This window comes from Onthophagus taurus, unplaced genomic scaffold, assembly GCF_036711975.1.
Source record: "Onthophagus taurus isolate NC unplaced genomic scaffold, IU_Otau_3.0 ScKx7SY_15, whole genome shotgun sequence".
In the NCBI taxonomy this organism is placed as follows: Eukaryota; Metazoa; Arthropoda; class Insecta; order Coleoptera; family Scarabaeidae; genus Onthophagus; species Onthophagus taurus.
The window spans coordinates 3,192,112-3,207,536 of NW_027248940.1; the positions used below are offsets into that span (position 1 = coordinate 3,192,112).

The window sequence follows — 15,425 nt, forward strand, 5'->3', positions numbered from 1 at the left end:
TTTAATTTTAATGAGGGGTGGCGCTTAGGAGTTTCGAATTGAAGTGGGGAAGGTTTACAAAGGAAGGGAGGATCGCGGGAATCGGAAAGGGTCGGGTTGTGGGAGAGGGGTTGAATTTAAAGGCTAATACACACTCGGGGCGATTTTGACCTTAAAAACGTCTCATTTCAACCCAATTTTTTTAATGATATCATTTTTTGATTGCTTTATTAACCCATTTATAGTTTATGAATCATCTTTTTGATTCAAATTTAAGAAAAGTGATAAAAAATGTTGATGCAACTTGAAAGTGAGGCCGAGATTGAATTTCTAATTTCTGTTTTTGATTAAATTTACGTCCGGGATTTCGCTCGGGGTAATCCCCCCGATTCCGGGATACTCCGGGCTAATTTTTGCAAGCTCCCTTCACCCCACTAGGTAGTAATATTACCCCTAACGACCATTGCAATTAAGCTCTTCCTCCCTTTTCGTGCTTACGGGTTATCTTAACTTCAAAATGACGTTTGAAACAACTTTTTGACTTATTCGCCCAAAATGTCATCATACATAACTCTTAATTACGGCCCTTACGAAGCTTACGGAATCATCAGGCATCGCCCTCAACGTCTTCACGGGCTCGTTGAGGCTTTAACGAAACGAAATTTTATGGTGGAGCTGATTCAAACCGAGCACCTCAATCGATTGACGATTGATATTTATGGGGTTACGATTTTTCGGTGCGACATCAGAAATTTGCTCTTCAACGTTTGTGCAGATAACGATGTGGTGTGTTTGAGAGCTTTGGACGCAATCGAGGAAGCTTCCAAAAGAATATTTAGCGACACAAATGTCCCCAAATTCGTCTCGGTCGAAGAAGGGATGCGATTCATCGAAAAAAGGAAACATTACGGAACGGCAGATTACCTCCAAACATCCGGGGTCGAATTACTCTTCGAAATCGATGAGAAAGAACCGGACGACCCCAAAAAAACGCGCTTCAAAGACTCAAACGTCGTCGTCGACTCCGACATGAGCTTAACAGAAGACACCGATGTAAGTTCGGTCGCATCAAACCTGATAACCGTTTCTGATTTAAACCCAGACGCAGAACCCACCCTCGATGCACCTCTTGAAATCCTAGAGGCACAAATGGCAAATTTGGGGGCTCAACTGGGCCAGCTCGAAGCTCAATACGAAACTATTGAGGCCGTGGAAACAGTTATTAATGAAATCGACGATATGCTTCACCCAGAACCAGAACAAACCGACGATTAATTAATTAATCATAATAATAATTAATCAAAATCAAAATTTTTTGTGCTTCGAAATTTCTTTGAAACACATGACAGATTAAATTACTGAGAACGAAGTTTATAATGAAATTAATTTCAAAGTTGGTTCTCGGCGAGGGCTTCCTCTCCGACCCCGCCCTCTTAATGGTAAACGCGGGGTGAGACGCAAAGGGAACGTCGCGACGCCACCGCATAATGAGAAATCTTAAGTTGCCAGGAAGACTGCTGCTGGTGCTGGTGCTGGTGGAGCTGTATTGATTAAACCGGGAGTTATGCTCCCGATCTAAAGACGAAGACGACATTGAGAACTCTCTGGATGGAGGAAGAAGAGAGGCTGAAGGAAATGAGGGTGGAGAAAGGTTGCCAGAGATGAAGGGGGAGGGCTTCTCAAGACGTCGTTATCTTGGGTGATGCTGACGTTTTCGTTTTGCTTAAGCGAGATTTAATCCAATTTAGAATTTGAATAGAAAAAGATTCTCACGATAACTTGATCTTTTATTAGAAAAAAAACTAGTTCCCCCTATTTCGTTGGAACTCGCTAAAAGTGACCACTGACCAGTTATACAACTTTACCTCAATTCTCTTGAGAAGCTACAAAATTTTGTTTCGAAGGGTTGAATTAAAAAAGGGTGAAATACTAAATCTTACCCCATTGAATAGCATTTCTTAAAAATCGGGGTAAGTTAATATTTAAAAAATCGTATCTCTAAGACAATTTAATAAAGATTAAACGTGCGAGAAATAATACAGGATGATTTACCTTCTAAAAAAACTAATGGATATAATTGAGTTTAATCTGTTTATGGATCTTGTCTTTATACTCTATTATTAAGGTTTTATGTGTAAAAAATATTTCCCCATCGCTTTTAGTTTTCGAGTTATGATTGAGTTAATTTTTAAAAATCAACCATTTTGATGCTTCGTTGATTTAAACCTTCTAAACAAAGAATGGTTATAATTGGATTGAATCTGTTTATGGATCTAGTATTTATGGTCCATTATTAAGGTTTTATGTATACAAAATTTTTCTCGATCGCTTTTAGTTTTTGAGTTATGATTGAGTTAATTTTCGATAATAATCAACGATTTTAATGTTTACTCGATTTAAAGCTTCTAAATAAGAAACGATTATAATTGGGTTTAATCTCTTTATGGATCTAGTCTTTATGGTCCATTATTAAGGTTTTATGTATAAAAAATTTTTCTCGACCGCTTTTAATTTTTGAATTATGATTGAGTTAATTTTCGATAATAATCAACAATTTTAATATTTACACGATTTAAAGCTTCTAAATAAGAAACGATTATAATTGGGTTCAATCTATTTATGGATCTAGTCTTTATGATCCATTATTAAGGTTTTATGTATAAAAAGTTTTTCTCGATCGCTTTTAGTTTTTGACTTATGATTGAGTTAATTTTCGATAATAATCAACAATTTTGATGTTTACTCGATTTAAAGCTTCTAAATAAGAAACGATTATAATTGAGTTTAATCTTTTTATGGATCTAGTCTTTACGGTCCATTATTAAGGTTTTATGTATAAAAAGTTTTTCTCGATCGCTTTTAGTTTTTGAGTTATGATTGAGTTAATTTTCGATAATAATCAACAATTTTAATGTTTACTCGATTTAAAGCTTCTAAATAAGAAACGATTATAATTGGGTTCAATCTTTTTATGGATCTAGTCTTTATGGTCCATTATTAAGGTTTTATGTATAAAAAGTAGTTCGCCAACGTTTTTAGTTTTTGAGTTATGATTGAGTGAATTTTCGAAAATCAACAATTTTGACGTTTAGTCGATTTAAAGCTTCTAAATAAAAAGTGGTTATAATTGGGGTCAATCTTTTTATGGATCTAGTCGTTATGGTCCATTATTAAGGTTTTATGTATAAAAAGTTTTTCTCGATCGCTTTTAGTTTTTGAGTTATGATTGAGTAAATTTTCGATAATAATCAACAATTTTAATGATTACTCGATTTAAAGCTTCTAAATTAGAAACGATTATAATTGGGTTTAATCTTATTATGGATCTAGTCTTTATGGTCCATTATTAAGGTTTTATGTATAAAAAGTATTTCTCCAACGCTTTTAGTTTTTGAGTTATGATTGAGTTAATTTTCGATAATAATCAACAATTTTGATGTTTACTCGATTTAAAGCTTCTAAATAAGAAACGATTATAATTGGGTTCAATCTTTTTATGGATCTAGTCTTTATGATCCATTATTAAGGCTTTATGTATAAAACGTTTTTCTCGATCGCTTTTATTTTTTGAGTTATGATTGAGTTAATTTTCGATAATAATCAACAATTTTAATGATTACTCGATTTAAAGCTTCTAAATTAGAAACGATTATAATTGGGTTTAATCTTATTATGGATCTAGTCTTTATGGTCCATTATTAAGGTTTTATGTATAAAAAGTATTTCTCCAACGCTTTTAGTTTTTGAGTTATGATTTAGTTAATTTTCGATAATAATCAACAATTTTGATGTTTACTCGATTTAAAGCTTCTAAATAAGAAACGATTATAATTGAGTTCAATCTTTTTATGGATCTAGTCTTTATGGTCCATTATTAAAGTTTTATGTATAAAAAGTTTTTCTCGATCGCTTTTAGTTTTTGAGTTATGATTGAGTAAATTTTCGATAATAATCAACAATTTTAATGATTACTCGATTTAAAGCTTCTAAATTAGAAACGATTATAACTGGGTTTAATCTTATTATGGATCTAGTCTTTATGGTCCATTATTAAGGTTTTATGTATAAAAAGTATTTCTCCAACGCTTTTAGTTTTTGAGTTATGATTTAGTTAATTTTCGATAATAATCAACAATTTTGATGTTTACTCGATTTAAAGCTTCTAAATAAGAAACGATTATAATTGGGTTCAATCTTTTTATGGATCTAGTCTTTATGGTCCATTATTAAAGTTTTATGTATAAAAAGTTTTTCTCGATCGCTTTTAGTTTTTGAGTTATGATTGAGTTAATTTTCGATAATAATCAACAATTCTTATGTTTACTCGATTTAAAGCTTCTAAATAAGAAACGATTATAGTTGGGTTCAATCTTTTTATGGATATAGTCTTTATGGTCCATTATTAAGGTTTTATGTATAAAAAGTATTTCTCCAACGCTTTTAGTTTTTGAGTTACGATTGAGTTAATTTTCAAAAATCAACCATTTTGATGGTTCGTTGATTTAAACCTTCTAAACAAAGAATGGTTATAATTGGATTGAATCTGTTTATGGATCTTGTATTTATGGTCCATTATTAAGGTTTTATATATAAAAAATTTTTCTCGATTGCTTTTAGTTTTTGACTTATGATTGAGTTAATTTTCGATAATAATCAACAATTTTGATGTTTAGTCGATTTAAAGCTTCTAAATAAAGAACGGTCATAATTGGGTTCAACCTTCTTATGGATCTAGTCTTTATGGTCCATTATTAAAGTTTTGTGTATAAGAAGTATTTCTCCAACGCTTTTAATTTTTGAGTTATGATTCAGTTAATTTTCGATAATAATCAACAATTTTAATGTTTACTCAATTTAAAGATTTTAAATAAGAAACGATTATAATTGGGTTCAATCTTTTTATAGATCTACTCTTTATGGTCCATTATTAAAGTTTTATGTATAAAAAGTTTTTCTCGATCGCTTTTAGTTTTTGAGTTATGATTGAGTTAATTTTCGATAATAATCAACAATTTTGATGTTTAATCGATTTAAAGCTTCTAAATAAGAAACGATTATAATTGGGTTTAATCTTTTTATGGATCTAGTCTTTATGGTCCATTATTATGGTTTTATGTATAAAAAGTTTTTCTCGATCGCTTTTGGTTTTTGAGTTAATTTTCGATAATAATCAACAATTTTGATGTTTAATCGATTTAAAGCTTCTAAATAAGAAACGATTATAACTGGGTTTAATCTTTTTATAGATCTAGTCTTTATGGTCCATTATTAAGGTTTTATGTATAAATAGTTTTTCTCGATCGCTTTTAGTTCTTGAGTTATGATTGAGTTAATTTTCGATAATAATCAACAATTTTGATGTTTACTCGATTTAAAGCTTCTAAATAAGAAACGATTATAATTGGGTTCAATCTTTTTATGGATCTAGTCTTTATGGTCCACTATTAAGGTTTTATGTATAAAAATTTTTTCTCGATCGCTTTTAATTTTTGAATTATGATTGAGTTAATTTTCGATAATAATCAACAATTTTAATGTTTACTCGATTTAAAGCTTCTAAATAAGAAACGATTATAATTGGGTTCAATCTTTTTATGGATCTAGTCTTTATGATCCATTATTAAGGTTTTATGTATAAAAAATTTTTCTCGATCGCTTTTAGTTTTTGAGTTATGATTGAGTTAATTTTCGGTAATAATCAACAATTTTAATGTTTACTCGCTTTAAAGCTTCTAAATAAGAAACGATTATAATTGGTGTCAATCTTCTTATGGATCTAGTCTTTATGGTCCATTATTAAGGTTTTATGTAGAAAAAGTTTTTCTCGATCGCTTTTAGTTTTTGAGTTATGATTGAGTTAATTTTCGATAATAATCAACAATTTTGATGTTTACTCGATTTAAAGCTTCTAAATAAGAAACGATTATAATTGGGTTTAATCTCTTTATGGATCTAGTCTTTATGGTCCATTATTAAAGTTTTATGTATAAAAAGTTTTTCTCGATCGCTTTTAGTTTTTGAGTTATGATTGAGTTAATTTTCGGTAATAATCAACAATTTTGATGTTTACTCGATTTAAAGCTTCTAAATAAGAAACGATTATAATTGGGGTCAATCTTCTTATGGATCCAGTCTTTATGGTCCATTATTAAGGTTTTATGTAGAAAAAGTTTTTCTCGATCGCTTTTAGTTTTTGAGTTATGATTGAGTTAATTTTCGATAATAATCAACAATTTTGATGTTTACTCGATTTAAAGCTTCTAAATAAGAAACGATTATAATTGGGTTTAATCTCTTTATGGATCTAGTCTTTATGGTCCATTATTAAAGTTTTATGTATAAAAAGTTTTTCTCGATCGCTTTTAGTTTTTGAGTTATGATTGAGTTAATTTTCGGTAATAATCAACAATTTTGATGTTTACTCGATTTAAAGCTTCTAAATAAGAAACGATTATAATTGGGTTTAATCTTTTTATGAATCTAGTCTTTATGGTCCATTATTAAGGTTTTATGTATAAAAAGTTTTACTTGATCGTTTTTAGTTTTTGAGTTATGATTGAGTTAATTTTCGGTAATAATCAACAATTTTAATGTTTACACGATTTAAAGCTTCTAAATAAGAAACGATTATAATTGGGTTTAATCTTTTTATGGATCTAGTCTATATGGTCCATTATTAAGGTTTTATCTATAAAAAGTTTTTCTCGATCGCTTTTAGTTTTTGAGTTATGATTGAGTTAATTTTCGATAATAATCAACAATTTTAATGATTACTCGATTTAAAGCTTCTAAATATGAAACGATTATAATTGGGTTCAATCTTTTTATGGATGTAGTCTATATGGTCCATTATTAAAGTTTTATGTATAAAAAGTTTTTCTCGATCGCTTTTAGTTTGTTGAGTTATAATTTAGTTAATTTTCGATAATAATCAACAATTTTAATGTTTACTCGCTTTAAAGCTTCTAAATAAGAAACGATTATAATTGGGGTCAATCTTCTTATGGATCTAGTCTTTATGGTCCATTATTAAGGTTTTATGTGTAAAAAGTTTTTCTCGATCGCTTTTAGTTTTCGTGTTATGATTGAGTTAATTTTCGGTAATAATCAACAATTTTGATGTTTACTCGATTTAAAGCTTCTAAATAAGAAACGATTATAATTGGGCTTAATCTCTTTATGGATCTAGTCTTAATGATCCATTATTAAGGTTTTATGTATAACAAATTTTTCTCGATCGCCTTTAGTTTTTGAGTTATGATTGAGTTAATTTTCGATAATAATCAACAATTTTGATGATTACTCGATTTAAAGCTTCTAAATAAGAAACGATTATAGTTGGGTTCAATCTTTTTATGGATGTAGTCTTTATGGTCCATTATTAAGGTTTTATGTATAAAAAGTTTTTCTCGATCGCTTTTAGTTTTTGAGTTATGATTGAGTTAATTTTCGGTAATAATCAACAATTTTAATGATTACTCGATTTAAAGCTTCTAAATAAGAAACGATTATAATTGGGTTCAATCTTTTTATGGATCTAGTCTATATGGTCCATTATTAAGGTTTTATCTATAAAAAGTTTTTCTCGATCGCATTTAGTTTTTGAGTTATGATTGAGTGAATTTTCGAAAATCAACAATTTTGACGTTTAGTCGATTTAAAGCTTCTAAATAAAGAATGGTTATAATTGGGTTCAATCTTCAAAACTTATTTAGATATCTCAATAAAATAAAACGAGTTCTAAAGAAAATTTAATCTAATTTTAGTATCTCAAATTCAATTTCTTATTTCCCATATATCTCTATATCTATATTATATGTATCTATCTATATTTCTATATCAAATGGAAATTTGATTATTGTTACCTCTAGTAATTAATTAATGATCTGTTTGTTATTCTCTTAGTGTTGTATGGTGGAATCGTTCTTGTATTCCAGAAAAATCTAATTTGATCTCCATCCCTTTCTCGCCTTAATGTTGTTTCACGTGGTGACTAATTTCTACACCCTTTTTAGTGGATAAGGATTTGTCAGATTTTTTAAATAGCAATAATTACCAAAAACTGTTGATTGAATTCAGAAATTGATATCTATTGATATCCAAAACTAATTACTATTTGGAAATGATGCTTATTCCATTAAAAATAACACACTTTCTTTTATAAATTTTAATATTTTCAGAACAATCTTTTAAGAAATCTATTTTTGCCGATTTTTTAAACTCGAACAAAAGAATTATGAATCTTACAAATTGCTAAAGAAGTTCATTGCTTTCTCGAATTAATATCTCAAAAACGAAATAATATTTATAAAAACTACTTGTTCCATTAAAAAGAGTAGACTTCCTTTTATAAATCGGGATATTTTCAACGATTTAAAAAAAAAATGGATTTTTAACGATTTTTTAAATCGCAACAAAAAAAATTGTAAAGTTTAGAATTATAAAAACTGTTGATTGAATTCAGAAATTGATATCTCAAAAACTAATAGTCATTTTGAAATGGTGCTTATTCCATTAAAAAGAGCACAATTTCTTTTATAAATTGTAATATTTTCAAAACGATTTTTTAAGAAATCGATTTTTGACGAATTTTTAAACATGAATCAAAGCAATAAAATCCTTACAAATTGTTAAAAAAGTTGATTCCTTTCTCGGATTAATATCTCAAAAACGAAATGATATTTATAAAATCCACTTGATCCATTAAAAAGAGTACACTTTTTTTTATAAATCGTGATATTTTCAGAACGATTTTCTAAAAAATGGATTTTTAACGATTTTTTTTAATCGTAACAAAAAAAATTGTAAGATTTAGAATTATCAAAAATTGTTTGAATTCAGAAATTGATATCTCAAAAACTAACTGAGATTTTGAAATGGTGCTTATTCCATTAAAAAGAGCACAATTTCTTTTATAAATTGTAATATTTTCAGAACGATTTTTTAAGAAATCGATTTTTGCCGAATTTTTAAACATGAATCAAAGCAATAAAATCCTTACAAATTGTTAAAAAAGTTGATTCCTTTTTCGGATTAATATCTCAAAACCGAAATGATATTTATAAAAACCACGTGATCCATTAAAAAGAGTACACTTTCTTTTATAAATCGTGATATTTTCAGAACGATTTTCTAAAAAATGGATTTTTAACGATTTTTTTTAATCGTAACAAAAAAAATTGTAAGATTTAGAATTATCAAAAATTGTTTGAATTCAGAAATTGATATCTCAAAAACTAACTGAGATTTTGAAATGGTGCTTATTCCATTAAAAAGAGCACAATTTCTTTTATAAATTGTAATATTTTCAGAACGATTTTTTAAGAAATCGATTTTTGCCGAATTTTTAAACATGAATCAAAGCAATAAAATCCTTACAAATTGTTAAAAAAGTTGATTCCTTTTTCGGATTAATATCTCAAAAACGAAATGATATTTATAAAATCCATTTGATCCATTGAAAAGAGTACACTTTTTTTTATAAATCGTGATATTTTCAGAACGATTTTCTAAAAAATGGATTTTTAACGATTTTTTAAATCGCAACAACAAAAAATTGTAAAATTTTGAATTATCAAAAACTGTTGATTGAATTCAGAAATTGATATCTTAAAAACTAATTGAGATTTTGAAATGGTGCTTATTCCATTAAAAAGAGGACGATTTCTTTTATAAATTGTAATATTTTTAGAACGATTTTTTAAGAAATTGATTTTTGCCGAATTTTTAAACGTGAATCAAAGCAATAAAATCCTTACAAATTGTTAAAAAAGTTGATTCCTTTTTCGGATTAATATCTCAAAAACGAAATGATATTTATAAAAACCACGTGATCCATTAAAAAGAGTACACTTTCTTTTATAAATCGTGATATTTTCAGAACGATTTTCTAAAAAATGGATTTTTAACGTTTTTTTTTTATCGTAACAAAAAAAATTGTAAGATTTGGAATTATCAAAAATTGTTTGAATTCAGAAATTAATATCTCAAAAACTAACTGAGATTTTGAAATGGTGCTTATTCCATTAAAAAGAGCACAATTTCTTTTATAAATTGTAATATTTTCAGAACGATTTTTTAAGAAATCGATTTTTGCCGAATTTTTAAACATGAATCAAAGCAATAAAATCCTTACAAATTGTTAAAAAAGTTGATTCCTTTTTCGGATTAATATCTCAAAACCGAAATGATATTTATAAAAACCACGTGATCCATTAAAAAGAGTACACTTTCTTTTATAAATCGTGATATTTTCAGAACGATTTTCTAAAAAATGGATTTTTAACGATTTTTTTTAATCGTAACAAAAAAAATTGTAAGATTTAGAATTATCAAAAATTGTTTGAATTCAGAAATTGATATCTCAAAAACTAACTGAGATTTTGAAATGGTGCTTATTCCATTAAAAAGAGCACTTCTTTTATTAGTCGTAATATTTTCAGAACGATTTTCTAACAAATCGATTTTTGCCGAATTTTTAAACATAAGTCAAAGCAATAAAATCCTTACAAATTGTTAAAAAAGTTGATTCCGTTTTCGGATTAATATCTCAAAAACGAAATGATATTTATAAAATCCATTTGATTCATTGAAAAGAGTACACTTTTTTTTATAAATCGTGATATTTTCAGAATGATTTTCTAAAAAATGGATTTTTAACGATTTTTTTTTAATCGTAACAAAAAAAAATTGTAAGATTTAGAATTATCAAAAATTGTTTGAATTCAGAAATTGATATCTCAAAAACTAATTGAGATTTTGAAATGGTGCTTATTCTATTAAAAAGAGCACGACTTCTTTTAATAGTCGTGATATTTTCAGAACGATTTTCTAAGAAATCGATTTTTGCCGAATTTTTAAACATGAATCGAAGCAATAAAATCCTTACAAATTGTTAAAAATGTTGATTCCTTTTTCGGATTAATATCTCAAAAACGAAATGATATTTATAAAATCCACTTGATCCATTAAAAAGAGTACACTTTTTTTATAAATCGTGATATTTTCAGAACGATTTTCTAAAAAATGGATTTTTAACGATTTTTTTTAATCGTATCAAAAAAAATTGTAAGGTTTAGAATTATCAAAAATTGTTTGAATTCAGAAATTGATATCTCAAAAACTAATTGAGATTTTGAAATGGTGCTTATTCCATTAAAAAGAGCACGACTTCTTTTATTAGTCGTAATATTTTCAGAACGATTTTCTAAGAAATCGATTTTTGCTGATTTTTTAAACATGAACCAAAAATATTAATCCTTACAAATTGCTAAAAAAGTTGATTGCTTTCTCGAATTAATATCTCAAAAACGGAATGATATTTATAAAAACCGCTTGTTCCATTGAAGAGAGTACACATTCTTTTATAAATCGTGATATTTTCAGAACGATTTTCTAAGAAATCGATTTTTGCTGATTTTTTAAACATGAACCAAAAATATTAATCCTTACAAATTGCTAAAAAAGTTGATTGCTTTCTCGAATTAATATCTCAAAAACGAAATGATATTTATAAAAACCGCTTGTTCCATTGAAAAGACTACACATTCTTTTATAAATCGTGATATTTTCAGAACGATTTTCTAAAAAATGGATTTTTAACGATTTTTTAAATCGCACCAAAAAAGTTGAAAAGAAACTTGTTTAACTTCAAAATAGAAAGTATTCACATTCATATACTTACCATTTTACCCTACTACGATATAGAACTCGTTGGGGTCATCCTCGGGGGTAGTGGACAATTCCGAAACATACTCCCTTATAGAATGACCACCTTGATCGTAATTCTTTCGAGGTACAAAAAGTGTTGAAGGGAATTTAAAAAAATGATAAAATTTTGAAGTTAAATTCAACCCTTCCAGAATGAACTGAATATCCGAGAGCGATGCAGAGTAAGTTTTCTCGTGAGCAGCGAAGCGGGCGGTAATTTACATGGAAGCCATTTTGAGTGGTGGCGTTTCTGGGGTGGGTGGAAAGCAGGGCAAGCAAAAGGGGGCCAAACGAAAAGGGTGGGTTTCGCCCCCCTCGATCCCTCGGTTCTGGCGCGGAAGGAAATTGCACCAACCTTAAGTAACTAACTCCGACAGCCCGTATTCTTGGATATTATGATAAATTACGTACGCTGCCTCTCCTTTAACGGAGGGATGAACGTAGGCGGTTGGGAGTTGAGGAAGACGCGCGAGGGGTTCTCCAAAACCCACCCTTCGCAATGGAACGGAGAACATCTCGAGGAGATGTGGTTACGCGTTGCCAGGTCGTTAACGATAAAGACGTTAACAATATAACATTTCAAAAACTTAAAAAACTGGTTTTATTTACCCTACTTGTAGCTACTCGTTTTTCTTTTTGGTCAACTTGACCACCTTTGAAGGAGGTCAATTCAAAACTGGACATCGTCGTGAGAAATTACCTTTGTATTAAAATTCAAAGAACTCACCCTTTGCTATTTATGTAATTGTAATCACCTTAAGTTATCACCACTTTCATCGCGAAGTGATCATTTAAACTGAATGCGAGGAGAGCGTTCCAAAAATCGCAACCCCCCGAAAAACCGGCCACGAAACGAAAAGGAAAAAGAAAGGAGCCATCGCGGTCGTACGCTCCTTTTTTCGCCCACTCACACATGCGCACCATCCCTAAAAGTCTCCTTTTTTTCGACTTTTTCTCCATTTCGATCGATAAAGTGCCACGAAAAGAATTGCAAAAATTAATTTTATTTGATTATTTTCGAATTTAATAGTCGATGGGTATCAATGGGGGGATTTAGATGGAAGGGTGGTCGGGGAAACCCACCGCAAACATATGTTGTCCGATGTTTCGGACGTCGTGGTAACCTCACGATGGGGGTGGAGACCGGGCGAAAGTGAAACGTCTTAAACGAGGATAATTGGTAGGGACTGGTCCCCTACTTGTTTTGGTTAATAACAGCCAATTTAAAGAGGTTAAGGAAGGTTTTGGGAAGAAATTTGAAAAATTTAAATACATTTTAGCGATTAAAATAAGATAAAACCACCAAAAAAGAAATTTTTTAAATTTATGAATTTGTTAAAAATATTGATTCATTTTAGAAATGTATATCTCAAGAACGAAATGAGATATATAAAAACCGCTTATTTCATTGAAAGGAGCTCACTTTTCTTTATAAATCGCGATATTTTCAGAATGATATCATAAGAAATGAATTTTTAGTGAATTTTTAAACAAGAACAAAAAAATGGTGGTCTTTAAAAATTGCTTAAAAATTGATTGATTTCAGAAGTTAATATCTCAAGAACTAAATTGGATATATAAAAACCACTGATTCTATTAAAAAGAGCTCACTTTCTTTAACAAATCGTGGTATTTCCAGAATGATATCATAAGAAATGAATTTTTAGTGAATTTTTAAACCATGCAAAAAAAAATGTGATCTTTAAAAATTGCTTAAAAATTGATTGATTTCAGAAGTTAATATCTCAAGAACTAAATTGGATATACAGGGTGTCACACAAAAAACGCCCCAAGCTGTAACTCTGTCATTTATATTCTGATTTTAATGAGCCAGGTATCAAATGAAATGGTTTCATAAATATTATGATTCAAGCTACAAATAAATTTTTTCCAACGCCATCTTCAATTTCAAGCGATTATGAACTTTTGTTTTTCAAATTGCACCGTATATTTTTCGTCACGTCATTAGATAGAGATTTTTTTTCTGAATCCAATGATGTACAGTACATCCATTTTGAATGTACTTTTAGCAGAGAAAAGACACCCTGTATATAGAGGTTATCACACAAGAATGCCTCAAGCTGTAATTCAGCCATTTACAATCCGATTTTCATGAGCCAGGTATCAAATGAAATGGTTTGATAAATACTATGATTCATGCTACAAATAAATTTTTTCCAAAGCCATCTTCAATTTCAAGCGATGTCAACTTTTGATTTTCAAATTGGTCGGTATGTTTTTTTTCACGTTATTGGATAGAGATTTTTTTTTAAAATCCATTGATGTATAATAATAATAATAATAATAATAATCGCCAATAAATACATCAATATTAATTGTAATTTTAGTAGAGAAAAAAATTAAAACACTTTCCGAACATTCTCATAAAAACATGCGTTATAATGTAGTGTGCCATGGAAAAAAATAAAAAACAACTTATAACTGTCATTACAAATTATTAGTGACATTTTTAATAAGTATAACTCGACGTTTTTTAAAGATATCATGAATTTCAGTGAACTTACTGACATGCTACAAGTTTATTTTGAATGTAGTAAAAACAGTAGTCAGGCATTGCGACTTTACATGGAACGTTTTCCGGAAAGAGATGTTCCAAACCGTCGTAAATTTAGCCGAATTGAAGAAAATTTAAGAAGATTTGGAAGTTTCAAGAAACCGAAGGTAGTGCAGAGAAAATTTTCTGAAAATGTGGAACTGGACGTTTTGTTAGCTGTTGAAGAAAACGCCAAAACTTCTGTTCGTGAAGTTGCGAACATTATTGATACGTCTCGAAGTACTGCATGTGCAGTGCTTAAAAAACACAAATTTAAGCCGTATATTGCTCACAAGGTGCAAGCAATAGATGGAAATGATCCGATCCGCAGGTCTCAATTTTGTAATTTTTACTTAACAAAATTGCAACAAGATCCGTTATTTTATTCTAAAATTATTTGGACAGATGAGTGTACTTTCACTAATAATGGAATTTTTAACCGCAACATTCACCGCTGTTGAAGCCAAGAAAATCCTAGATTGGTCATCGACAATAACCATCAACGTCGTTTTAGCTGCAATGTTTGGTGTGGCCTACTTGGAGACTGCTTGATTGGGCCGTTCTTTATCGACGGTTCCTTAAATCAGCAAAAATATCACCAACTATTAAGTGAAAATGTTGAAAATTGTTTGGATGAATTACCACTTGCGGGACTGCGTGAAACATATTTTCAACAGGACGGTGCTACTCCTCATAATGCACGCATAAACGTTAGTTGGTTGAATCGAAATTTTAATCAACAATGGATTGGCACTAATGGACCTATTCGTTGGCCTGCGCGATCACCTGACCTTACGAATTTAGATTTTTGGCTTTGGGGATATCTCCAAGATCGAGTTTACTTAGCAGTGCCACAAAATGTAAATGATTTGAGAAACCGAATAATTGAAGTTTGTCGGGAAATACCTAACAATTTCATATTAAATGCCACGCATGGCGTTATAAAAAGATGCCAGTGTTGTATTGAGCATGACGGTAATCAATTCGAACAATATTTGTGATTTTTTTTTAGTTTTGATTTATGTTTTTCTTTTTCTTTGTGAAATAAAATTATTACTTGTTCAATTTTAATAACGGGTTTCAGCCATTGAAATAGCATTTAATGTCTGTTACCAGTTTTATGCGTTATTATTTATTTTTTTCCATGGCACACTACATTATAACGCAAGTGACTTTATGAGAA

The 15,425-nt window shown here is 29.4% G+C and overlaps 1 protein-coding gene across 1 annotated transcript; it reads left to right on the forward strand.

The window, feature by feature from the left end:
- Positions 1-491: 491 nt before the first annotated feature.
- Positions 492-1,757, forward strand: LOC139432377 (uncharacterized). The gene has a single exon (XM_071200883.1). The coding sequence runs from the start codon at positions 535-537 to the stop codon at positions 1,252-1,254; it is 720 nt and encodes a 239-aa protein (XP_071056984.1). The 5' UTR covers positions 492-534; the 3' UTR covers positions 1,255-1,757.
- The last annotated feature ends 13,668 nt before the right edge of the window (positions 1,758-15,425 follow it).